Genomic DNA, 24,970 nt, shown 5'->3' on the forward strand with positions numbered 1-24,970 from the left:
CCTCCCTCTCTCTCTCTCTCTCTCTCTCTCTCTCTCTCCCTCGTCCGTTCGCAGGAACATCGCTGAGCTGACTAAGGCTTCCACCTCAAGTGGAAAGCTGTTAGCTGCCTCGTTACTGCCTGCCCCTCCCTCCCCCCCGTTCGCGGGAACATCGCTGAGCTGCCTGAAGCACTTTCACACAGGTAGGAAGATGGTTTATTTAATCTTTTCTTTGCTTATAAATGTTTATTCAGGTTGGATTTATTTGTATAATATTTGTATAAGTATAAATAAGGATTTATTGTCGAATTTAATGAGTTCCCTTCCCCCCCCCCCCCCCCAACCTCGTTCTGGACGCCTAATTTGTAACCTGCGCCTGATTTTTTAATGTGTAAAACAGGTTTTTTCAGTTCTACAAAAATCTTCACTGGCTCCATTCTACTTTAGTTTGGAGTACATTTTCACTGTGGAAACTTTCAAATCAGGCGTCAGTGGCCGGACACGCCCCCTTTTGAAGAAAAAATTCTGTTCTAAAGTAGAACTGTTCTACCTGACTAGAACTGCAGAAAAAAAAATGTGGAGAATTGCGATTTCTAAAATAGTCCGTTCTCCACCAGTTGCTCCTAAAAATCAGGCGCAAATCATGTGGAAACTTGGGCCCATTATGTTGAAATTAGGAGAGTATCGGTATTTACTTATAGCTCAGATTACAAACATATTTGAAAAATATACAGCAAGTTAAATATTTTGGTGTTGAATTGCTGTTGCATTGACTTATTGTAGCATGAAGAATTTTTAAATCAAGTGACACAATCCTTAATTCTTCCAAGTGTTGTTGCAGAAAACTGAGAAGGTTGGTAATAAAGTGAACCCGAACTTGTGGTCATAGTCGTCTATGCTGCATGCGTTATTTTCCATTACTGTTCTGAAGCTGATGTATTGAATTATCACAGATCCTTATGCTAATGTTCTTTCTCAATATGACGGCTTCCTTTTGTACCTGTATTCCTTTGTAATATAGACATAGTGTGGCAATATTTTTATGGCAATTAAAAAAAGTATTTTAACTTCCTTTGTCGAAGTAGGCAAAAATCTTATCTTAAAAGTGCAGCTCTGTAATCAATGTGGCTTTAGTCATTACTCAGCAAGCAGTAGACATTTCAACAATAACAATAACATTTATATTGTACTGTTAATATAGAAAAACATCTCAAAGTGCATCACAGAGGCGTAATCAAAAAATGACAAGCTAGAGAAGGAAATATTAGGAGGGGAGGCAGATGGGCCAAATGTCCTTTTTCAACTGCAATTATTGTGATCTTGTGAAAGCTCAGATTGGTCTGTCATGTTGGAGCCAACCATCATATCTCACTTAATAGCTATTTACTTCAAATAGGCTAGAATTTGCTGTCAAAATAACGGTGATGTTGATGGTGCTCGTCGTTACTTATGGGTAAATGGCACAGCAACTTCAGGTGAGGGGCAGATGTGTGATTAAACTCAAATATCCAAAAGTTGCTGTCCGAGTTGTGTCTCTCCACTGTTAGCTACCCGAAAACAGCATCCCACTGTTTGTGTCGCCATTGAAATGCATTATATCATGTGATTTTGCTGTATTTGTGCAGTAGATATGAACTAAACTCGCCACAGAAAGTTAAGTCTTGTCATTTCAAATCTAAGTACTCTTTTAATGGCATGATAAGTGTTAATAACTGCCAATCAACCACTCTGGCACTGAAAATTAATTATTACAAATGTGGAGCCTCATTCATAAGAATATAAGAACTAGGAGCAGGAGTGAGCCATTCGGCCCTTTGAGCTTGCTCTACCATCTATAAAATGACAGCTGTTCTTCAACCTCGACTTCACCTTCTCGCACTATCCCCATATCTCTTGATTCCCATAGTATCCAAAAATCTACCGATCTCTATCTTGAATATACTTAATGACTGACCATCCACAGTTCTCTGGAGTAGAGTATTCCACAGGTTCATGACCCTTCGAGTGACAAAATTTCTCCTCATCTCAGTCCTAAGTGGCCAACCCTTTATTCTGAGTCTGTGACCCCCTAGTTCGAGACTTCCCAGCCAGGGGAAACATTCTCACAGCATCTACTCTGTCAAGCCCTTTAAGAATTTTGGGCCTGAATTTGCAGTTGGAGGCGGCCTCTGGCCGGCAAAATGTCTATGAACCTACCTGTATGTCCTGGATCCACGGAGACTCACGCTCCTGGGCCTTCGTACGGAATCCACATAAGCATGAATGGGGAGCACATAAACATTCAAACATAACAAATAATTTTTTTTAAATTACATATTTAAAATGAATTAAAATATGATACAATTAAATATTTAAAACAAAATGTTTTAAAGAGGCTAAAGTTAACCACATTTTGTACAGGTTTTTTATGTTTAAATGATTGAAAAAAATATATTTTTATGTTCATTTAAACTCTTACACTGGTAAAAGCAAGCCTTATGCCTGCTTTTACCAGGCGTAAGAACTGCACAGGCATTCGCTAGGCAGAAGTTCGCTCCACTGGTTTAATGCATGTGCTTCGCGCGCGGAAATCCACAACTTACGCAACCCTTACGGATGCCGTTTGCACCCGTAGGGGCCGCAAAATAGAGGCCTTTCTATGTTTCTATATGATAACTGTTGTGTTCCTAACACAGTGAGACTGCACACAGGGAGGTTAAAGTAACAGTGACCTCATTCTTTATTGAGACAATCCAGAGTGAGTAACAGGCCTTAGGGGCCGGCTTATATACAGTGCTCCCAAGGGATGCTGGGATCCCTTGGGACTTCAGGGGATGCGCTCCCTGGTGGCGGAACATGAGAGTGCATGCTTTACAGATATACATCACCGCCCCCCCCGCCCGCCCCAAAGTCAAAGTGAAAACTATTTACAAGGTGAGGCGGTCGGGAGCTTTTCTTTCCCTGTTGGACCGCCTTGGTACAAATGTCTGTTCTGGTGTGTTGGCTGTGCCCTCGCTGGGCTGGCATGTTGTTGCCCCTACAGGGCTGCTGGGTGAGCCTGGCTGTTGGGCATGATGGGTTCGATTTCCTGGTCCGGCGTGGTGTCGTTGATCCTTTGGGTGTGTGTTGTGGGTTCAAAAAAGGTGGTGTCTGCTGTGGGTTGTTCAGGGCAGTCTGTGAACTGCAGCCTCGTTTGGTCCAGGTGCTTTCTGCAAATCTGTCCATTGTCTAGTTTGACTACAAACACTCTACTCCCTTCTTTAGCTATCACCGTGCCTGCGATCCACTTGGGACCATGTCCATAGTTAAGCACATACACAGGGTCATTCAGATCAATTTCCCGTGACACAGTGGCACGACCATCGTTTACATTTTGTTGCTGCCACCTGCTCTCTACCTGATCATGCAGATTGGGGTGAACCAGCGAGAATCTGGTTTTAAGTGTACTTTTCATGAGTAGCTCAGCCGGGGGCACCCCTGTGAGCGAGTGGGGTCTCGTGCGATAGCTGAGCAGTACTCGGGACAGGTGGGTTTGGAGTGTGCCTTCTGTGACTTGTTTAAGGCTCTGATTGTTTGTACTGCCCGCTCTGCCTGCCCATTGGAGGCTGGTTTAAACGGGGCCGAGGTGACATGTTTGATCCCATTGCGGGTCATGAATTCTTTAAATTTGGCACTGGTGAAACATGGCCCGTTGTCACTGACCAGTATGTCAGGCAGGTCGTGGTGGCAAACATGGCCCTCAGGCTTTCAATGGTGGCGGTGGCGGTGTTTCCCAACATTATTTCACATTCAATCCATTTTGAAAAAGCATCCACCACCACCAGGAACATTTTACCGAGAAACAGGCCCGCATAGTTGACATGGATCCTCGACCATGGTCTGGAGGGCCAGGACCACAAACTTAGTGGTGCCTCTCTGGGTGCGTTGCTCAGCTGAGCACACACGCTGCATTGCTGTACACAGGACTCTAAGTCAGAGTCGATACCGGGCCACCACACGTGGGATCTGGCTATCGCTTTTATCATTACTATACCCGGGTGTGTGCTGTGAGATCCGACATGAACTCTTCCTGCCCTTTTTGGGTAGCACTACGCTGTTATCCCACAACAGGCAGTCTGCCTGAATGGACAGCTTGTCCTTTCGCCGCTGGAATAGCTTGATTAGCTCTTGCATTTCAATGGGGATGCTGGCCCAGCTCCCATGCAGTACACAGTTTTTTTACTCGGGACAGCAGAGGATCTTGGCTGGTCCAAGTCCTATTCTGGCAGCCTTAGACAAGCTCCTGGAAGCATAGGCGACAGATTGCAACTTCCCCGCAACGTTGGCTTGTTGTAATACACACCTGACTCCGTACGACGACGCATCACATGCTAGCACGAGTCTTTTACACCGGTTATACAATACAAGCAGCTTGTTGGAGCATAAAATGTTTCTGGCTTTCGCAAAAGCAATTACTTGTTTTTTTTCCCCATACCCAGTTTTCACCTTTACGCAATAAGACATGTAGTGGCTCTAAGAGGGTGCTTAACCCCGGTAGGAAGTTACCAAAATAGTTGAGGAGTCACAAGAACGACCGCAGCTCCATGACATTCTGTGGTCTGGGTGCCTTCTTGATAGCCTCTGTCTTGGCGTCTGTGGACCGAATGCCGTCCGCCGCAATCTTTCTCCCCAAAAACTCCCCTTCTGTTGCCATGAAGACGCATTTCGGCCTCTTCAGCCGCAGCCCTACGCGATCCAGTCGCTGGAGGACCTCCTCCAGGTTTTGCAGGTGCTCGATGGTGTCCCGACCCATGACCAATATGTCGTCCTGAAAAACCACCGTGCATGGTACCGACTTGAGTAGGCTCTCCATGTTTCTTTGGACGATCGCTGCAGCCAACCGAATTCCAAACGAGCATCTGTTGTAGATGAACAGTCCCTTGTGCGTGTTGATGCAGGTGACGCCCTTCGAAGACAACTCCTGTTCCTGCGTCATGTAGGCCAAAGTCAGGTCGAGCTTGGTGAACGTCTTGCCTCCTGCCAGCGTCGCAAATAGGTCGTCTACCTTCGGTAGTGGGTATTGGTCCTGTAGCGAGAAACGATTAATAGTTACTTTATAATCGCCGCAAATCCTGACCGTGCCATCACTTTTGAGTACGGAACAATCGGGCTGGCCCACTCGCTGAATCCCACTGGAGAGATGATGCCCTTGCGTTGCAGCCTGTCCGGCTCGATTTCCACACTCTCCCTCATCATGTGAAGTTCCGCTCGCGCCTTGTGGTGAATGGGTCGTGCCTCTGCGACCAAGTGGATCCGCACCTTTGCCCCGGAAAAGTTTCCAATGCCTGGCTCAAAAAGGGAAGGACATTTGTTAAGAACCTGGGTACATGAGGCCTCATCGACATGTGATAGTGCTCGGATGTCATCCCAGTTCCAGCGGATTTTACCCAGCCAGCTCCTTCCAAGCAGTGTGGGGCCATCGCCCGGGACAATCCAGAGTGGCAGTTCATGAACCGTGCCCTCGTAGGTGACCTTGATCATGGTGCTGCCCAGACAGTGATAAGCTCTTTGGTGTACGTTCTCAGTTTCGTGTGGCTGGGGCTCAGTGCTGGTCTGAGTGCCTTGTTGCACCACAGTCTCTCAAACATCTTTTTACTCATGATGGATTGGTTAGCGCCAGTGTTCAGTTCCATGGCTAAGGGTAAGCCATTCAGTTATACATTTAGCATTATAGGTGGACATTTCGTTGAAAATGTGTGCACCCCATGTACTTCAGCATCTGCCTCCTCTCTCTGAGGCTCGAAATTGCTTTCATCCTCCATGGACCGATCTTCCTCTGCCATGTGGTGGTTAGCAGGTTTTGCAGAGCTTGCAGCCCGTCTGCAAGCTCGTTGCAGGTGCCCCATTGTTCCACAGCTCATGCAAAAATAGGCTGAATGGAAGCCTCCACAATGCCAACAAGGTGCGAATTGCCTTGCATTCATCCTTTGTTGGGGATTCTGAGTCATCTGGGTCACCTGAGGCCTGCTGGCAGTTGCAGACTCGTGGCTTCTGCCCTCTACATTTCTGCTGGCAAACACATTTCCAGTTGTGTGCTGAGAGATTTGTTTGGTGTTATCACTGGTGAATATAAACGCCTGTGCCATCGTAATGGCCTTACTGAGGGTCGGTGTCTCTACATTCAAAAATTTTCGTAGAATGGTCTCGTGGCCAATGCCCAGTACAAAAAAGTCTCTGAGCATTTGCTCCAGGCAGCCATCAAACTCACATTGTCCTGCAAGTCGCCTTAGCTCGGCGGTGTAGCTCATCACTTCCTGACCTTCAGATCGCTGGTACATATAGAATCGATACCTCGCCATCAGCACACTCTCCCTCTGGTTAAGATGCTCCCGAACCAGTGTACGCAGTTCCTCATACGACTTATCTGTGGGTTTCACCGGAGCCAGAAGATTCTTCATGAGGCTGTAGGTCAGTACCCCGCAGACCGTGAGGAGGACTGCTCTCCTTTTTGCAGCGCTTCCTTCTCCATCCAGCTTGTTGGCTACAAAGTACTGGTCTAGCTGTTCGGCATGGGCTTCCCAGTCCTCACCCTCCGAGAACTTCTCCAGGATGCCCACAGTTTGCTGCATCTTTGTTTTGGATTCGTGTACTCGTCGCCAGTTGTGTTCTTAACACCGATGAGACTGCACACAGGGAGGTTAAAGTAACAGTGACCTCAGTTTTTATTGAGACACTCCAGAGTGAGTAACAGGCCTTAGGGGCCGGCTTATATACAGTGCTCCCAAGGGATGCTGGGATCCCTTGGGACTTTAGGGGATGCGCTCTCTGGTGGGGAGTGCATGCTTTACAGATACACAACAATAACCTCTCGTACTTCTAAACTCGAGGGAATATAGGTCTAGACTACGTAATCTCTCCTCATAGAACAATCTCCTCATCCCAGGAATCAGTTTAGTAAACCTTCATTGCACTCCCTTCAAGGCAAGTATATTTTTCCTTGGGTAAGGAGACCAAAGCTGCACAGAGTACTCTTGGTGTGGCCTCACCCAATGCCTTATATAATTGTAGTCATAGTTGACCCTGAAATGAGCTTTCAACCATACATCTGCAGCATAACTAAGACCGCCTAATGTCACCTCCGTAACATTTCCCCGTCTGCCTCAGCTCATCCGCTGCTGAAGCCCTCATCCAGGCCTTTGTTACCTCCTAGACTTGACTATTCTAACGCACTCTTGGCTGGCCTCCCACATTCTACCCCACGTAAACTAGAGATTGTCTAAAACTCGGCTGCCCGTGTCCTAACTCACCCCATCTCCCGCTCACCCATCACTCATGTGCTCGCTGACCTATATTGGCTCCCAGTTAAGCAATGCCTTGATTTCAAAATTCTCATCCTTGTTTTCAAATCCCTCCTTTGCCTTGTCCCTCCCTATCTCTGTAATCTCCTCCAGCCCCACAACCCCCCCCCCCCCCCCGAGATACCTGCGCTCCTTTAATTCTGCCCTCTTGAGCAGCCCCCAAGCTCTGGAATTCCCTGCCTAAACCTCCCAGCCTCTCTACCTCTCTTTCCTTCTTCAAGATGCTTCTTAAAACCTACCTCCTTTGACAAAGCTTTTGGTAACCTGCCCTAATTTCTCCTTATGCATCTCCGTGTCAAATATTTTATCTCCTAATACTCCTGTGAAGCGCCTTGAGACGTTTCATTACATAAAGGTGCTATATAAATACAAGTTATTGGAGTAAGACTTCTTTACTCTTATACTCCAATCCCTTTGTAATAAAGACTAATATACATTTGCTTTCCTAATTGTTAGTTGTACATGCATGTTAACTTTCTGTAATTCATGTACAAGTACACCCAGGTCTCTTTGAATACCAACATTTCCCAGTCTTTCACAATTTAAAAATATTCTACTTTTCTATTTTTCCTACCAACGTGGATAGCATCACACTTCTCCACATTATATTCCCTCTGCCCTGTTCTTGCCCACTCACTTAACCGGTCTATATCCCTTTGCAGAGTCTTTAAAGGGCTCAATTTTCCCCAGTGCCGTTTTTTGGCATATTACAAGAGTTACACCTGTTTTTTTTTTTTGGCCCCGACTACTCCAAAAAACTAACTTGCAAGTTTCCCTGTTCTAATTTTTTTAATTGACGCCGCGCAGTCTGTCCTTTAGCTTCGGAGGGTGGAGCCTAATGTCTGCGCCGAACAAATGATGCCCATCCCTCTGTCCATGTGCAAAAAAAAAAATGAAGTTTTTTTACGTGACCGCAATGGGCGCTCATGTCCAGTACACCCACTCCCCCCTTGGTCTGCATGCGGTCATTTTTAAGGAGCCAGTTGTGTGTGAGAACTTTAATTCTCAGTGGAAAAAATTGCAGCTGCAATATGCAACGCAGCTCAAGGACCAAGAATCTCTCTCAGGACAAAATGGAGGCACTAGTTACTGTAATTGAGGCCAAATGGCAAGAGCTAGACACCAGCAGAGGTCACACAAAAGTTTCACCAAAAGAAATGAAGAAACTCTGGAACCAACTTGCAGAAGATTGCTGTGCAATGGTGATCGCCCCTGGAGGCCACTACAAAAAGAAGTGGCAGGACCTTGGTCAAGTAGTTAGTGTAAGTAATATTTTCATTTATTCACTGGAATTGCAATTGTAAATCTGACCAACTGTGTGTCCCACCTAGCAGAAAGACACCCTCCCTAAAAAGTTATATTTTCATCATTGCAGAGGAAGGTGGCACACAACAAAAGGGAAAGAACTCGAACAGGAGGAGGCCCGGCAAATCTGCAGCCACTGACACCCTTGGGTCGCTGCTTTGATGGATCCTGTCTGGAGAAAAGCAACCACCACTGCACAAGCTCTGCCCGCACTCGAGGGAGAAGGTAAGTCTTGCAAATTCCACAGTCTGGCTTTGCTAAATGTTAAGTACTGCGCGGACTAGCCATGCTTCAGTTCATGGGGATGTCTCCGTCAGCTACGCTTCGGTTGATGCAATATGCTATCATTCATCATGGTCCTGCAAATGAGCCTGCTGCCTGCACTGTGTGAGCCTACTCATGCCACCCTGCCCCCTCCTCTGCTGCTAACCATTTGTCTATTCTATTATATTTTGCAGAACTTGAGGCCAACCCCCTTAAAGCCAATGCAGAAGAAGATTCAGATGCGGACGAACCTCAAGAGGAGAATATCTTCCAATCCCACCTTCCAGATCAAGAGCATGTGGGAGGGGGGAGGATGAAGCCCCACTCTTGTACGCACTCTGGAGGAGGTGCAGGTGCCGCCCATGGAGGTGCTGCCTCTTTCCTGAGTGGTACGAGTGTTGGGACATTCCATGGTTTCTCACAATCCGAGGCTGGGGGTTCCAGTGGGGTGCACCAAGCCGTACCCAGGGCCCCACTGTCCGAGGCTGCAGGTCCCAGTGGGATGCAGCGAGGCACACCCAGGGCCCCACCGTCCAAGGCTGCGGGTCCCAGTGGAATGCAGCGAGCCACACCCAGGGTGAGGAGGGGAAGGAGAGCTCGACAGCGCTCTCCTGAGGTGCAGGATTTAACCGATGTGGTTCAGATGGTGGCAATGAGTGCGGAGAGTATTAACCTTATGCGATCACTCCTGGACACAATCAGTGGGGTGGGTGATGAAGTATCGGGACTGTCTGGAGAAGTAACAACACTCTCACGAGAAATGGGAACACTATCCGGGCACATGAGGCCGTGAATGTCGCAGGTAGCTGATACACTGTCGGTGAACATGAGGGAAGGAATGTTGCAGGTAGTTGGGACACTGTCAGGGCAAATAAGGGAGGGACTGCTGCAATAAGGGAACACGCCCAGACCCCGTGACCATTGACAGAATCAACTGCAACTCTCACTCCAATCCCCAGACAAGCCGGGCCTTCCACATTACTGCCTGCCCATGCCTCCCATCAAGAAGTGCGCATTACTCGAAATGCTCGAAAGAATAAGCTTGGTACCAACCGAAAAAAAATCAAAAATTGAAGAATTGCATTAGACTTCCATTTTCTCCCTTTTGACTTTGGAAAAAATTAAGCTTCATGATACATAATCTTTGTCTTCTTGACTCCCTCCAAAACTTTGCATGGCGTCTTTCTACACCGATTTTTTTTTTAATGTGCGCTGGGTTTTTTTTAAGTGCCCAGAGGTTTTTTGGGAGTGGTCACATACGCCGTCCTGGGAAAAATGTAAGTTGGCCAAACTTGCTTAAATCTGAAAAACTGGCGCAGACATCAGGTTAGGTCCCCTATGAGGCAAAAAAATACTAACCTAAATAAATCGTAACTGAGTTATGCTGGCGCAGAAACTTTGGAGAAACTTGGATATTTGTATTTACGCCAAAAAACGTGGCGTGTGCCAAAATAATGGCGCAGATAACTGAGGAAAATTGAGTCCTTTGTGTCCTCCTCACAGCTTACTTTCCCACCCAACTTTGTATAATTAGCAAATTTGGATACATTACCCTCGGTCCCCTCATCTAAGTCATTGATATAGATTGTAAATAGCTGAGGCCCAAGCACTGATCCTTATAGTACCCCACTAGTTGCAGCCTGCCAATCTGAAAATGACCCGTTCATTCCTACTCTCTGTTTTCTGTCCATTAACCAATCCTCAAGCCATGCTAATATATTACCCCAACCCCATGAGCCTTAATTTTGTGTAATAACTTCTTGTGTGGTACCCTATTGAATGCTTTTTAAAAATTCAAATACACAACATCCACTGTTTCCCCCTTATCTACCCTGCTCGTTATAACCTCAAAAAATCTCTTTAACAGATTTGTCAAAACGATTTCCCTTTCATTAATCCGTGTTGACTTTGTTGAATCATATTATGATTTTCTAAGTGCCCTGTTACTACGTCCCTTATATTAATTGTTGGAGATTTTTAAAATTAAAAGCTGTTCATTTTTTTTTCCTTTTCCTTTGTCTTTTTTTCTCTCTCTCAGTCCACTCATTCTTTCCCTCTCAATTTCTCTTTCTGTACCAAATTTGCATTGAATGCACCCACTCTAATTTCAATCTGATTAGTTAAGGAGATATACAGTTGCTTGTCCTGTTCACTTAGATCCCAGATGCTCGGTTTCCTTCACTGCGACGACGTTATCAGCTCATACTTTTAACAACTTGCCACGCAAAAAATGTTAAAACCTAAACATGCAAGGGCAATTCTAATTAAAGGCAGGCGTCGTTAGATGCCCTGCTACAGTGAATTATGGCCCAGTGACTTTGCATTTCGCTTTTATGATGGTATACCTGAGCAGAGTGGCTATAAACTGAAGAATCGTGACCGGTTACAGAGGGACATAAATTAGTATCTCGTCACAGTCCAAGAACAGTGTTGTCGCGGAGATTGTTTTTAATAGAGATATCTATTGAATGTCCACAGTGCAGGGTGTCACCAAGGTTGAAAAAAGAAGTGAAAATATTACAATTCAGTGATTTCACTCATTGGAGTTTTTAGGCAAAACTTCCCAAAATACAATATGGTGTACAAAAAAATTACCTAATAAAGAACACACTTGTGAAAATAGGAATACTCCGATACCATGTAACGTTTGGTTCCTCAGAGTATTCATAGTTAAATAATATTTTGCTTTCACACAAAAATACTTTTTTTAAACTTTAAACTTTAAAGCTGCTGAAATTTCTCAAATTCCAGCAGAATGTCAGTGACAATTATGTTATTTGCATAACGCGGAACATTCATTCTTTGTAATGACATGACAAAAAGCATTGTTTTCCTTCCTACTTAAGGCACATTGTGATTTCATTAACTGTGATCACTGAACGTTAACATGCAGGTACAGCAAGCAATTAGAAAAGCAAATGGTATGTTAGGCTTTATTACAAAACGATTGGCATAAAAGAGTAAAGAATTCTTACTGCAATTATACAGGGCTTGACCAGGTGAATGCTGGGAGGATGTTTCCCCTGGCTTGGGGAGTGCAGAACTAGGGGTCACGGCTGGATTTTCGGCTTTGATGTTTTTGGGACGATAATGGCAGCGGGGTGGTAAAGTTTGTGCCCAGGAACAGTTTGCACCTCAGTAAGTAAATTTGTGCAGCTGGGCCCTGCATCAGGGGGAGCAATGCTAAGGGAGGCATTGTAACCCTCTCTTAGGCGCTAGAATGGGAAACTCCCGAGCTAAAGAGCCAGGCCGGGAGCGCTCTGAGAGACATCTGGGGGTGGGGGGGCGGGATCAAAACTAAAATAAAAAAACACAGAAACATTCCCAAAACATTGCTTACGCCACCACAACACAAATCGCAAAAATAATAAAAAGAAAAAACAATTTTATCTTACCTTAGGAGTCCATTATCTACATCTCTGCTGTCTGCATCATTGGACTGCCCTGATTTCCCATGCGGTCAGTGTGAGGCGCGCTTTGGGGCGTACAGGTTGGGCTCAAGTTCAAACTCACACCAGTATTACAATCGGGGGGCGTTGCACACTGGCCGCAGCTCAACCAGGCGGTGCTGCTCAGCGCGCCGCCGCTAAACTGGACCTGAGGATCACTGCGGGGCGCTGGAGGCTGGTTGCCGCCGCACTGGGGCGATAAACGGAGTGGAGCCGAAAATCCGCCCCTGTCTTGTTCAGTCATGAACTCATTGAATGGCGGTGCAGGCTCGAAGGGCCGAATGGCCTACTCCTGCACCTATTTTCTATGTTTCTATGTTTCGATGTCTCAGAATAAGGGGTCAGCCATTTAGGACTGAGATGAGGAGAAATTTCTTCACTCAAAGGGCTGTGAATCTTTGGAATTCTCTTACCCCAAAGGGCTGTGAATGCTCAGTCATTGAATATATTCAAGACAGAGATTGATAGATTTTTGGATATTAAGGGAATCAAGGGATACAGGGATAGTGTAGGAATGTGAGTTGTGGTAGAAGATCGCGATGATATTGATCGCGATCTTATTGAAACAATGTGTGTCTGGAATATGGTAGATCTTCCTTTGTAATACTTTTCCATACACAAGAAACCTTAATGAGACTCAATTTTATGATTTCCATCATTAAAGGAGAACAATTTTAAAAGACCATTCTTGAATACATTTTTCTTTGGACCCCAGTGCCAATCTAATAAAGTAGTCTACTGTGCTATAATCTGTGAAATGAACCAATTTGTACTTTTGATATAACCAGCATAACTTAATAGAATCATTTTAATTTTGCTCAGCATGTCCCTCCTCAAAAACAAATCTCTGTATCGTTATGCATTTTTTTATATTTGAAAGTAGCAAAGCTGTTTGCACAAGACAAATTTTTGCTTTTGACATTTTTGTTTTGTTTTTGATTGTTTATCGAAAGTCAGTAAAGGGCAGATTTTAACCCCATCCGCCCAGTAGGATCAATGCAGGTACAGGGGCGGGGGTACGATGCCAGTTGAGGAGCGGGACTTGCAACATTCCCAACCTCACCTTTTTAACCAGCCTGATTTCAGGCACTGGAAGGCTCCAAAGGAGTGTGGGCCCAAGTGAAATGGCAAAGCCATGTCTTGATGATGACATCGGGACTTGCAAACCATTTTAATCACCGGCCGACTAATCCTTCCAAAGTCTTGGGCCCGCCAACAAAAGTTGGCGACATCAAGGATCCTGGCCACAGAAAGCTTAGATAAGGCATTTAAAAAAAAAAAAAAAAAATTTTTAAAGGTTCTCCCTGCTCCTCCTGTCCACGCTACGATATCCAGGCAGAGCTTCCCTCCCCGATCGAGAAGTTCCCCGATGTTCCCTCAATACTTTCTTACCTTGCCAGTAAGTGAAGGCATATGTTAATTATACCAGGGAGGTTAAATCTGACGGCCCCTCAATTAAGGTGAGGGAGGGGGGGCTTTGTCCCCCCCGTGCACACAAGACCCGTCCTGAGTTAAAATCGGGCCTCAAATGTTTTATCAGTGTACGAAAAATCGTACCATAAAGACACAAGTTTCAATTCCTGTTGTACTCGGACAAAGTTTACATTTTAAGCCTGATCTAGATAGGTCCTTTAATGAAAGTATGCCCTGAAATTCCTTTGGATGCAATAATAGCGATTACACCAGGATCACATGCGTCAGTGCTCTCCAGTGCTGACACCGTCAGAAATTGCTAGGTCAGTGAGGGGGCATCTAATGAATACAGGGCTGGAAGACTCAACCGCTGCTATGGTACATCATGATGGCTAGCTTCCTCAAGAGGCTAGAAATTCCAGCACCCACCACCATGGGAGGATTGACTATTGCCCCCCTCCACCCAACTCTGATTGCGTCCTTTTTAGCCCAATATGATTGGTCAATCTACTTCTTTAAAATAAAATTGAGGACATTTCTTTAGGAGCTGCGCTACTTCCCTGGTGTGGACCTCACTCCCTTTCATCTTACTTGGATGTATCTCTCTCCAGAGATATGCCTTGTCATAATTGAGCCACTGAAATGGAAACTCCTGATGTAGGGTGTCCCTGAACTTCCCCCAACCCCCCCCCCCACCCACCCCAATTTTTTTGGAGGTTCCGCCCCTTACGCAGCCAAATTGGTATATCCTGAAAATAGTGGAGGACCCACATAAACTCTCTGGAATTTTGACCCCATTATATACTTTGCCTTGCTTGATAGATGAAGACATCCTATTTAACAAATATTGATTCTTATTTTGCCATCAGCAGGAACAGATGCAAGAATCTGTGAACTGAACGAAGTGAGGAGTGAGAAGAAAGACTGGTATTGAGAAAACGGGAGTGAGTTAACGTCAAAGCTACAGGACTTAAAGGAGAGGAGAGAAGAGAAACAGCGAGGATGGGGAGAAAAAAGATTCAGATCACGCGGATTATGGATGAACGAAACAGACAGGTGAGGGGCAACTACAAATAACAGTTCCTTTTACAAAAGTTATTACATTGAATCTATTGTAACATTAGTTTCAATTTCGTTGTAGTGAAAAACAATTTGTGTTTTTTATGTGTTGATTTTGCTTTGAAGAATCACTAAATTTTTGTTCATCAACAATAACCAATGACTAGTGCAAACAGCTTCATATGCTCTAATTACATTAAAGTGTAAACTAAAAATAAAAATTAAATCTATCTGCTGAATGTATTGATTTTTATAGTTGCTGGTACATGTAACATAATAAGTGTGCCACTGAACCAGTTACTGGAATTGATACTGATGGGAATTGTGGCTTCCTCTCAGTTTCTGAAATGTGGATCCCAAATATACCTCTTAACTATTTGTGAGTGTATCAAAGAAAATAAATGCTTTTTCATTACATTATGAATTTCCTTAAGCAATAAAATCTGTCCTAAATAAAAAATGGACAGTAATGATTTATGCCAATACAATTGAAAGTTCACAGAACAAATTAAAAGTAGCCAAGCTGTTCAATTTTCAGACAAGCTTCCTTGCTTTCCATTGAAAAAAGTTAGATTATATTAGGTTCAACATGCTGTAATTGCCTTGTGGTATCACAGTACATCAGAAGGCGGAGACAATCAAGCTACTCTCCACTCAGTCTTTTAAGTTTTATTAAAATCCTTTCCCTCCATTTATTCTTTGATTTGCTTAATCTATGTGATGCTATAATTTGTTTTATCTCTCTATGCCTCATAACATTGTTTTGAAAGAAACCAATCTAAGCACAAATTTCATTTCCATGCGCTCAACGATTCACTCCATTGGATTAATAAAGCAACACTGTGTGTTGGGATTGAACAGCTCTGAGGGAAAAATTATGTTTTAAGAACAAACCAACCTAGGATTTATGATGGATACATTCTATGTTTTTCCCTGTAGGCTGGTTATTGCTTCAAGCCAAGTCAGAAAGCAATAATGCTGCCATTATCCAGCTACCTCATTGCTTTCTTTAAATAGTTTACAGTTGGAAGCTGAAATTAACGTCTTTAATGTTAGTTTATAAATCATTATTTCACTCCCAACCAGTTGAGCACGTTAATCTGGAGCTCAAAAGATATAGGCCGACAAATTCGGGTTGTTTACACATCCCGAAACGACTTTTTGCCTAGGCGCGGCACCGCTAATGACTCCTGCTAAATTCCACCGAGGTTTTGCGGCGGCGGCAACCCGTAGCATCCCGCTGCACTGTGCCAGCAATGACGATGTCGTATTGAGTATGGCCCCTGAATCTGCGCTGGGCGATGCCAGCGACAGCTGCAGGGAATGCGTACAGGGCAGCCATCTGCTTGCGGGGTGCAAGTTAAAAGGGGATGTATGGGCCACTACAAAAAAAATTCAGCTGATTTCCCGAGCACCCCATTGGCGCTTTGAACGTGGGATCCGTGCCGCGATCGGTCAGCCCAGTACTCTGGCTGAGTGCCAGTCTGTTGGAATAGCACCCCTGCTCTGCGGTGGTCCAGGGAGGCTCATCGAAACATAGAAAATAGGTGCAGGAGTAGGCCATTCGGCCCTTTGAGTCTGCACCAACGTTCAATAAGATCATGGCTGATCATTCCCTCAGTACTCCTTTCCTGCTTTCTCTCCATACCTCTTGAATCCCCTTAGCCGTAAGGGCCATATCTAACTCTCTCTTGAATATATCCAATGAACTGGCATCAACAACTCTCTGCAGCAGGGAATTCCACAGGTTAACAACTCTCCGAGTGAAGAAGTTTCTCCTCACCTCAGTCCTTAATGGCCTACCCCTTATCCTAAGACTGTGTCCCCTGGTTCTGGACTTGCCCAACATCGGGAACAATCTACCCGCATCTAACCTGTCCCATCCCGTAAGAATCTTATATGTTTCTATGAGATCCCCTCTCATCCTTCTGAACTCCAATGTATAAAGGCCCAGTTGATCCAATCTCTCCTCATATGCCAGTCCAGCCATCCCGGGAATCAGTCTGGTGAACCTTCGCTGCACTCCCTCAATAGCAAGAACGTCCTTCCTCAGATTAGGAGACCAAAACTGAACACAATATTCCAGGTGAGGCCTCACCAAGGCCCTGTACAGCAGCAGTAAGACCTCCCTGCTCTTGTACTCAAATCTCCTAGCTATGAAGGCCAACATACCATTTGCCTTCTTCACTGCCTGCTGTACCTGTATGCCGACTTTCAGTGACTGATGAACCATGACACCCAAGTCTCGTTGCACCTCCCCTTTTCCTAATCTGCCACCATTCAGATAATATTCTGTCTTTGCGTTTTTGCCCCCAAAGTGGATAACCTCACATTTATCCACATTATACTGCATCTGCCATGCATTTGCCCACTCACCCAACCTGTCCAAGTCACCCTGAAGCCTCTTAGCGTCCCCCTCACAGCTCACACCACCACCCAGTTTAGTGTCATCTGCAAACTTGGAGATATTACACTCAATTCCTTCATCCAAATCATTGATGTATATTGTAAAGAGCTGGGGTCCCAGCACCGAGCCCTGTGGCACTCCTAGTCACTGCCTGCCATTCTGAAAAGGACTGGTTTATCCGGACTCTCTGCTTCCTGTCTGCCAACCAGTTCTCTATCCACATCAGTATATTACCCCCAAAACCATGTGCTTTGATTTTGCACACCAATCTCTTGGGTGGGACCTTGTCAAAAAAGCCTTTTGAAAGTCCAAATACACCACATCCACTGGTTTAACCTTGTCCACTCTACTAGTTACATCCTCAAAAAAATTCCAAAAGATTTGTCAAGCATGATTTCCCCTTCATAAGTCCATGCTGACTTGGATCAATCCTGTCACTGCTTTCCAAATGCGTTGCTATTTCATCCTTAATAATTGATTCCAACATTTTCCCCACCACTGATGTCAGGCTAACCGGTCTATAATTACCGCTTTCTCTCTGCCTCCCTTTTTAAAAGTGGTGTTACATTAGCTACCCTCCACTCCATAGGAACTGATCCAGAGTCGATAGACTCCTATCATTACTGCAGGGTTTGCAGCTTAGGCCCTTCCCTTTAATTAAGGGACGAGCTGAATTTATAACTCAGTGTGTAGCGCTTTGCCCCGCTCCTGACACGTTCGCCACACAACTGCCCCAAAAAGGAAGCGAAGCGCATTATTTTACACTCCACTTCCTTTCGGGAGCGGTAACCCGAATTTAATGGACGGGGCTTCCTCGCCTGCCACAAAATGGCCTGCCTCCCAGATATTAGCGCCCCCAAATGAGGCACAACGGACTTCCCCCCCCCCCACCCCCCCATTTTATAAAAATTTATAGTGAAGAGAATCATTAATTATTTATCTAGACACTTCCCACATGTCCCTGTCACAGTAATGCGGTAATGACCATTAGATAACCACATACAATTTACGCATAGAAGTGTTAAATTGGAACAAAAGAAACAACAGTTAATTCAAATGTTGTAATGGTTTGAGAGTTGATGAAATTCACTTTTGCCAGTATCAAATTTTGTATAGTAATGCAAATATAAAGAATAATTTTGTATTTTAAGGTAATTGATCAAACACATTGGGAAGTTCTTACCTCTGAATTGATGGTGTCATCTCAACTTTCTCTCAATTACATAATACTGAACTGTTTCAATATAGTTTTAGGTTTATATTGTGTGAGAAGTGTTTCTGCCCCAAAATAAACATTCCTCTCCTAACTGACTAAAGCATTTAAAAACCAAATCAGTTAGGGGAACGTGTAGTTTATAGAGTTAGCACAGTGTCTACAACTTGGGTTCAAATCCAACCCAATCTGCTGGGATAAAAGTCTCTTCTGTCTACTGTTTGAGGATTGTCTGTAAAATGAGTTTGGTCAACCTCAGATCACCAGTGTGAATATTTTAATTTCTGTGTAAACTATCTGTGACCTCATGGTGAGCCCATAACACAGAATTGCCCTTAATTCATCAATAATTGCCAATTTGTCTCAAAATGTCATATCGATCATTCATGCAGAAATTCATATCAGTGCAGTAGGTGGTGATCTTCTGAGGGTGAGATGAAAGGATGTTGTTGTGGCACAGTAAAATAGCTTTACTTCACAGCAGGCTGTAATGTACCTTTTTTGTGAATGCCTGGTTCTAGAAAGTGGGTCATTACTGAAAAGGTAATTTCTTCTCTTGTGAAAAAGGCTTATGGTTGGAACCTATGGGTCTAAAGGGGGCCCTGGAGCAACCTAAAAATAAAAATTAGCTATAGCTAGGTTCCCATGTGTTTTGCTCCCCCTGATCTTCTTGCATTGGTGTATTCTAGTTGCTGTTCTCCAGGCTTGCAACTGCATTCCTGTTGCCACCCCCTTGCACACAAGGGGGTGGCAAGGCCCTACCAGGGAATCTGGCCTGCATTGGGAGGGTCAGAAAATTTGGGTGCACCTTGAGTAAGATGTGCTTATCTGGTGCCCGGTAGAAGGATGGATCCTTAGGATTAATCCTTAGGAGTTTTTGGTCATGTTTATCAACCTAACTTTTGTATGCACCATTGAAGTTCGATTTAGAATGCCCTTCAATTTGCAGTGTATAACTGAAAGTTATTCAGATGACGCACAAACCAATTCATTTGAAATAAAAACAAAAAATGCTAAAAATGCACAACAAGTCGATCATTATCTGCAAGGGAAAGATACATTAATGTTTTAGGTAAAGAAATAACTTGCATTTATATAGTGACTTTCGTGACCTCAAGTCATTTCGAAAACACTTCACACACAATTAAATACATTTGAAGTGAAGTGATTGTTAGAATGTAGGCAATCAAGGCAAATCATTTATGCACAGCAAAATCCCTACAAACAACAATGAGGTAAATAACAAGGTCATGGGGCCAAAGTTCACTGTCCCCAAAGGGACGGCTACCATGGAGTTTGGGCGGGCGACCGAAAAAATCGATCGGCCGCTGCGGCCGGATGATTTTCCCTCCCCGTGAGGGTGGGATTTGAGCGGCGTGCACTTCTGCCGGAAATGGCGCGATGAAGGGTAACTTTCCAGCAGAGAGCTCTGCAGCATGCGGGCCGCTGGAAAGCCACTAGGACAGGAATTTTCAGCTGTAAAAAGGTAAGCCTTTTCCCAACGGTGCTCCCGCGAGGTATTCGAGTCGGTACTTGAACAGGATACCGCTGGAGTCTTGCCGTGATCAGGGCCCTTTGGTAGGGAAATAGTTTGATTAACTTTAGTATTTTTATTTACAATTACAGCATCCACTGTATTTATCTTTTAATAGTTTTATTAATTGTTTTGGTTCCATTCAACCTGTCGAGTGCTGCTCAGAGGTTTGCACATACTTTTGTACAACTTTCAAATCTGACTCTTTAGTGGAGGTCTGCTTTGGCATGGTTCACCCTGAAGATGGGAGGAGTGTTGGGAGGGGGACACCTGGTACACCTGCTCAAAAGCAGGGCGGCACACAGGAGAAGGCATTGCCGTCAGCATCGTGCAGACAGGCAGCAGGCAAGGGAGGCAGTTGCCATGATTCTTTCATTCTGCGCCAAGCCAGTGTGCTCGCCCGTCTTCAGCAGCCCGAATCAGGATTGCGGTTGGCTGCTTGGGAGACAAAGGATATCCCCTGTATACTTGGCTGCTCACTCCATTGCGGAACCCTAGGACAGCGCCAGAGGATGCGTACAATGACGCTCATTGTGCCACCAGGTGCATCATCGAGCAGTGCACAGGCATCTTTAAGCAGAGGTTCTGGTGCCTAGACCACTCTGGTGGTACCTTGCAGTACTCTCCTCAATGGGTCTCCATCATCGTTGTGGTCTTTTGAATGGAGCACAACCTGGCCATCATGAGGGGACAACTGCTGGAGGTCGAGCCGCAGTACCACCTGATACAGAGGAGGCAGCGCAGGAAGAGGAGGAGGAAACCCGTCGCTCCAGAGCTAGGAGGCATCAACCCATCGCACCGTGGAAGAGCCGGGTGCAGATGGCCAGCGAGGGTGCGTCCTCACATATGGAGGTGCTTGACACCCTCCCTGCAAACTCCCTCCATGCATTATGTACTGGCGGTCTGCCAGGTCTCCCCACCACAGTATTCTTCTTCTGTCCTCCACACCATCCATCAGTGTCTCCAGCTCCATATCAGTGAACCTGTTGGCTCTCTTTGCACCGCTTTCACCAGCCATCCTTCCTCTCCCCTCAGGGCCTTGCTGCAAACCCTGCCCTTTAAAAAGGCCGGGGAGCAGCTGCCTCGTTAGAAACCCTTACCTACATGCTGAATTTCTCAATGGTGATAACGCTCAAATTAAGACAGCCACACTGCTGAAAAATCCACTTTGGAAGGGTTCATTATTTACAATCTATATTAACGACTTGGAAGAAGAGACTGTGTAACATAGCCAAGTTTGCTGACGATACAAAGATGGGAGGAGGACACACAAAATCAGCAAAAGGACATAGACAGGCTAAGTGAGTGGGCAAAAATTTGGCAGATGGAGTATAATGTTAGAAAGTGTGAGGTCATGCACTTTGGCAGAAAAAATCAAAGAGCAAGTTATTATTTAAATGGAGAAAGATTGCAAAGTGCCGCAGTACAGTGGGACCTGGGGGTACTTGTGCATGAAACACAAAAGGATAGTATACAGGTACAGCAAGTGATCAGGAAGGCCAATGGTATCTTGGCCTTTATTGCAAAGGGGATGGAGTATAAAAGCAGAGAAGTCTTGCTACAGCTATACAAGGTTTTCTTGAGGCCATACCTGGAATACTGCGTGCAGTTTTGGTTTCCATATTTACGAAAGGATATACTTGCTTTGGAGATGGTTCAGAGAAGGTTCACTAGGTTGATTCTGGAGACTTAAGGGTTGACTTATGAGGAAAGGTTGAGTAGGTTGGGCCTCTACTCATTGGAGTTCAGAAGAATGAGAGGTGATCTTATCAAAATGTATAAGATTATGAGGGGGCTTGACAAGGTGGATGCAGAGAGGATGTTTCCACTGATGGGGGAGACTCGAACTAGAGGGCATGATCTTAGAATAAAGGGCCACCCATTTAAAACAGAGATGAGGAGAAATTTCTTCTGTCAGAGGGTTGTAAATCTGTGGAATTTGCTGCCTCAGAGCTGTGAAAGCTGGGACATTGAAAAAAATTTAAGACAGAAATAGGCAATTTCTTAAACGATAAGGGGATAAGGATTATGGGGAGCGGGCGGGGAAGTAGAGCTGAGTCCATGATCAGATCAGCCATGATCTTATTGAATGGCGGAGCAAGCTCGAGGGGTCATATGGCCTACTCCTGTTCCTATTTCTTATGTTCTTAGGTTCCAGCGCTAATAAGAACATATTTGTTCACTTTTGCAGCTGAATATGGGGTGGTCCAGCCACTAAAAAATGTTGATGTTAATGGCCACAAAAAGGTGGGAGCACCAGCTTTCCAGCGGTACTGAATTTCGGGCCCCTAAATGTTTTAGTGATCTTTTGTTGATGAATAAATATTGGCCAGGATACTGGGAGAAACACCTGCTATTCTTTAAATAGTGCCAGTGGATCTTTTGCATCCACCTTAGAGGGCAGAGAGGGCCTCGATTTAACATTCCATATGACTGTGCAGTACTTGCCTGGTACTGCACTAAAGTGTCAGTCTAAATTATGTACTCGTGTCTCTGGAAAAAACAAAGAAAATCTTGCATTTATATAATGCTTTTCACGACTACCGGACATCCCAAAGCACTTTACACCTAATTATGTACTTTTTGAGGTGTAGTCACTGTTGTAATGTCGGAAACCCGGCAGCCAATTTGCACACAGCAAGCTCCCACAAACAGCAATGTGATAATGATCAGATACTCTTTTTTTTTTTTAGTGATGTTGATTGAGGGATCAATATTGGCCAAGATACCGACGATAACTCCCCTGCTCTTCTTCAAAATAATGCCATGGGATCTTTTACGTCCACCTTGGTTTAACATCTCATCCGAAAGACAATACTTCCGACAGTGCAGCACTCCATCAATACTGCATTGGAGGAGTCAGCCTAGATTTTTGTGTTCAAGTCTCCTGGAGTGGGACTTGAATCCACAACCTTCTGACTCGGAGGCGAGGGTGCTACCAACTGAGCCATTGGCTGAACCTGTTACCTTCTGAGCTGGAGATGAGAGTGCTACCACTGACACTTACTTTATTGTATAAAATGGTATAATTATTCCATCGCAACTGCTGTACATTTCCAACATTTTCTGTTTTATTTCAGATCTCCGGTCACAATTTTCCTTTTCATTTCACTCATTCACTGTTGTGTCAATTTGGTATAGTTGATAGCACTCATGCCTCTGAATCTGAAGGTTGTGGGTTCATGTTCCATTTTCAGACCAGTACATAACACTTTAGTGCAATGCTGAAGGAGTGCTCATTGTCAGAAGTGCTGTTTTTCGAATGAGAGGTTTTTCATCTGTTCCTGTGGTTCCGCTAAATATTATTTGAAGAAGAGCAGAGAATTCTCCAGGTGTTCTCGTCAACATTCCTCCCTCAAGCAACACCATCAAAAGCATCTCATTTGCCATTTGTGGAGCATTGCTACGTGCAAAAAATCGGCTGCCATGACAGCAGTGACTATACTTTAAAAAGTGGGAGTTGCAATTGCCAGCAATTTGTCTTTCTTCACTCACTTCTGCTGTTCTGCTCCTGCCGGTGAAATCAGCTAATGGTGGAACAGTTGATCTACAGATGGTACTGCATTGAGCCTGCATCTTTCTTACTGGAACCTAACTGTTTAAAGAGGCAGACGCTATTGATTTTCAAATTGGCTGGTCTGCTGAGGTCAGCATTGCAGCATCTGCTGACGTGATCATTGGAGGTGAGCGCATACTGGCCCCAAATTTCCTCGGGGGCTAAATTGAAATGGTTGGGCAAGTCTGGCGCAAGAGACCTGGCAGGTACAGAAAATCGTGTGGGATCCTGAAACATCAGCTCACCATCCAGGAGAGAAGCCAGGACAAGTTTCTGTTGGGGCCTGAGGGCAGCACTTCCATCTGCTCCACACAAGACCTGGAACTTCACGGGGTGAGGCTGGCAGGAAGGCTTCCCTCTTAGAATTCATGTAAAAGGGGTTGATTGGTAATTGTAACAAAAAACTTTCCAGCCAGTGGAGTGGGCTGACCTTCAGAGCAACCTGCCAATATTGTACTGTATATGCTGTGACAAGACTGATGTACACAAAAAAGAGGTTCAGATGGAGTCACTATGATTAGAGATGAAAGATAAAAAGGGTTTGTTACATTACTGGGGTTGGACTACAGACCCTTAATTGTGGGAGGGAATTGAATAGGAAATCTAATCAGATGAATAAGAATAACAAAATTATTGTTCTACATTTTAATTGCTAACTCATTGATTGGGATACAGAGGGAGTAAATGAAGAAAGTGGAGTGAAATTCCCAAAATGTATACAGGACTCCTTCCTCAAGCATTATGGGGCCGAAATTGACCCTTTTTTTTTTAAAGAGCAGTTATGGGCAGAAATGAGTTTCCGCCCAGTTGGGGCGCACTCTCCGACGTTCGGGACGTTGCCCTCTTGATTTTTTGAGGGGCAGCATCTGATCGCCCTGTTTCTATGCAATCTGCGGTAGTGACATCATAAGAGCGCGCACTGCCTGGTCCCTGCCTGGAAGCGATATTGCCCTCAAAAAATCGTTCCATTGCTTGTAGGTTCCCCTGCCAGCTTTGCGCAGCGGGAACCTGCCAGTGGCTGGGCAGTGTGTCTGCCCTTAAACGGGAGGGTGCACTACCGCAGCTGCCATTTTATTTTAATTGTCGGCCATTCTGCAGTCGGCCCGACAATGGTGGCCACGGGTTCGGCTGGGCTGCGAACAGACTGCCTGGCACCCCCTCTTGGGTGCCAACCCGCTGGCCCAGCCAAAGCCCTTCCTGGTGGCCTAGTGGGCGTCAAGTAGGCCTCGCAGCGTCCCACTCCTTTAAGTGAAGCAGAGGGTTGCAGCTAAGCATCAGTGCGATGTGGCACGCCCGTGTCGCGCTGACGTACTCAGCATGGTGATGATGACACCGCCCGCCTTCCTCCCCCTTTTTCCAACTTGCTTCCACCCCTCTGCCGCCCCAGACATCACCCCAATGATTTATCGGAAGAAAAGAGGGCAATTTCCCTTTTTTCCCCACCCCATTGATTGAGTTGGTAATTCAACAAATAA

The 24,970-nt window shown here is 45.0% G+C and overlaps 1 protein-coding gene across 9 annotated transcripts in view; it reads left to right on the forward strand.

The window, feature by feature from the left end:
- The window catches only part of mef2cb (myocyte enhancer factor 2cb), a 352,227-nt gene that overhangs the window by 104,051 nt on the left and 223,206 nt on the right, over positions 1-24,970 (forward strand). For 8 of the 9 annotated variants that reach the window (XM_070885140.1, XM_070885149.1, XM_070885203.1 and 5 more), the window contains one exon: positions 14,596-14,782. In XM_070885140.1, the coding sequence (XP_070741241.1) occupies positions 14,729-14,782 (54 nt within the window). In that variant the 5' untranslated portion in view covers positions 14,596-14,728. The remainder of the gene's footprint in view (positions 1-14,595; positions 14,783-24,970) is intronic. The other variant, XM_070885159.1, reaches the window with a different exon arrangement.

Source organism: Pristiophorus japonicus, chromosome 1 (assembly GCF_044704955.1).
Source record: "Pristiophorus japonicus isolate sPriJap1 chromosome 1, sPriJap1.hap1, whole genome shotgun sequence".
Classification (NCBI taxonomy): Eukaryota; Metazoa; Chordata; class Chondrichthyes; family Pristiophoridae; genus Pristiophorus; species Pristiophorus japonicus.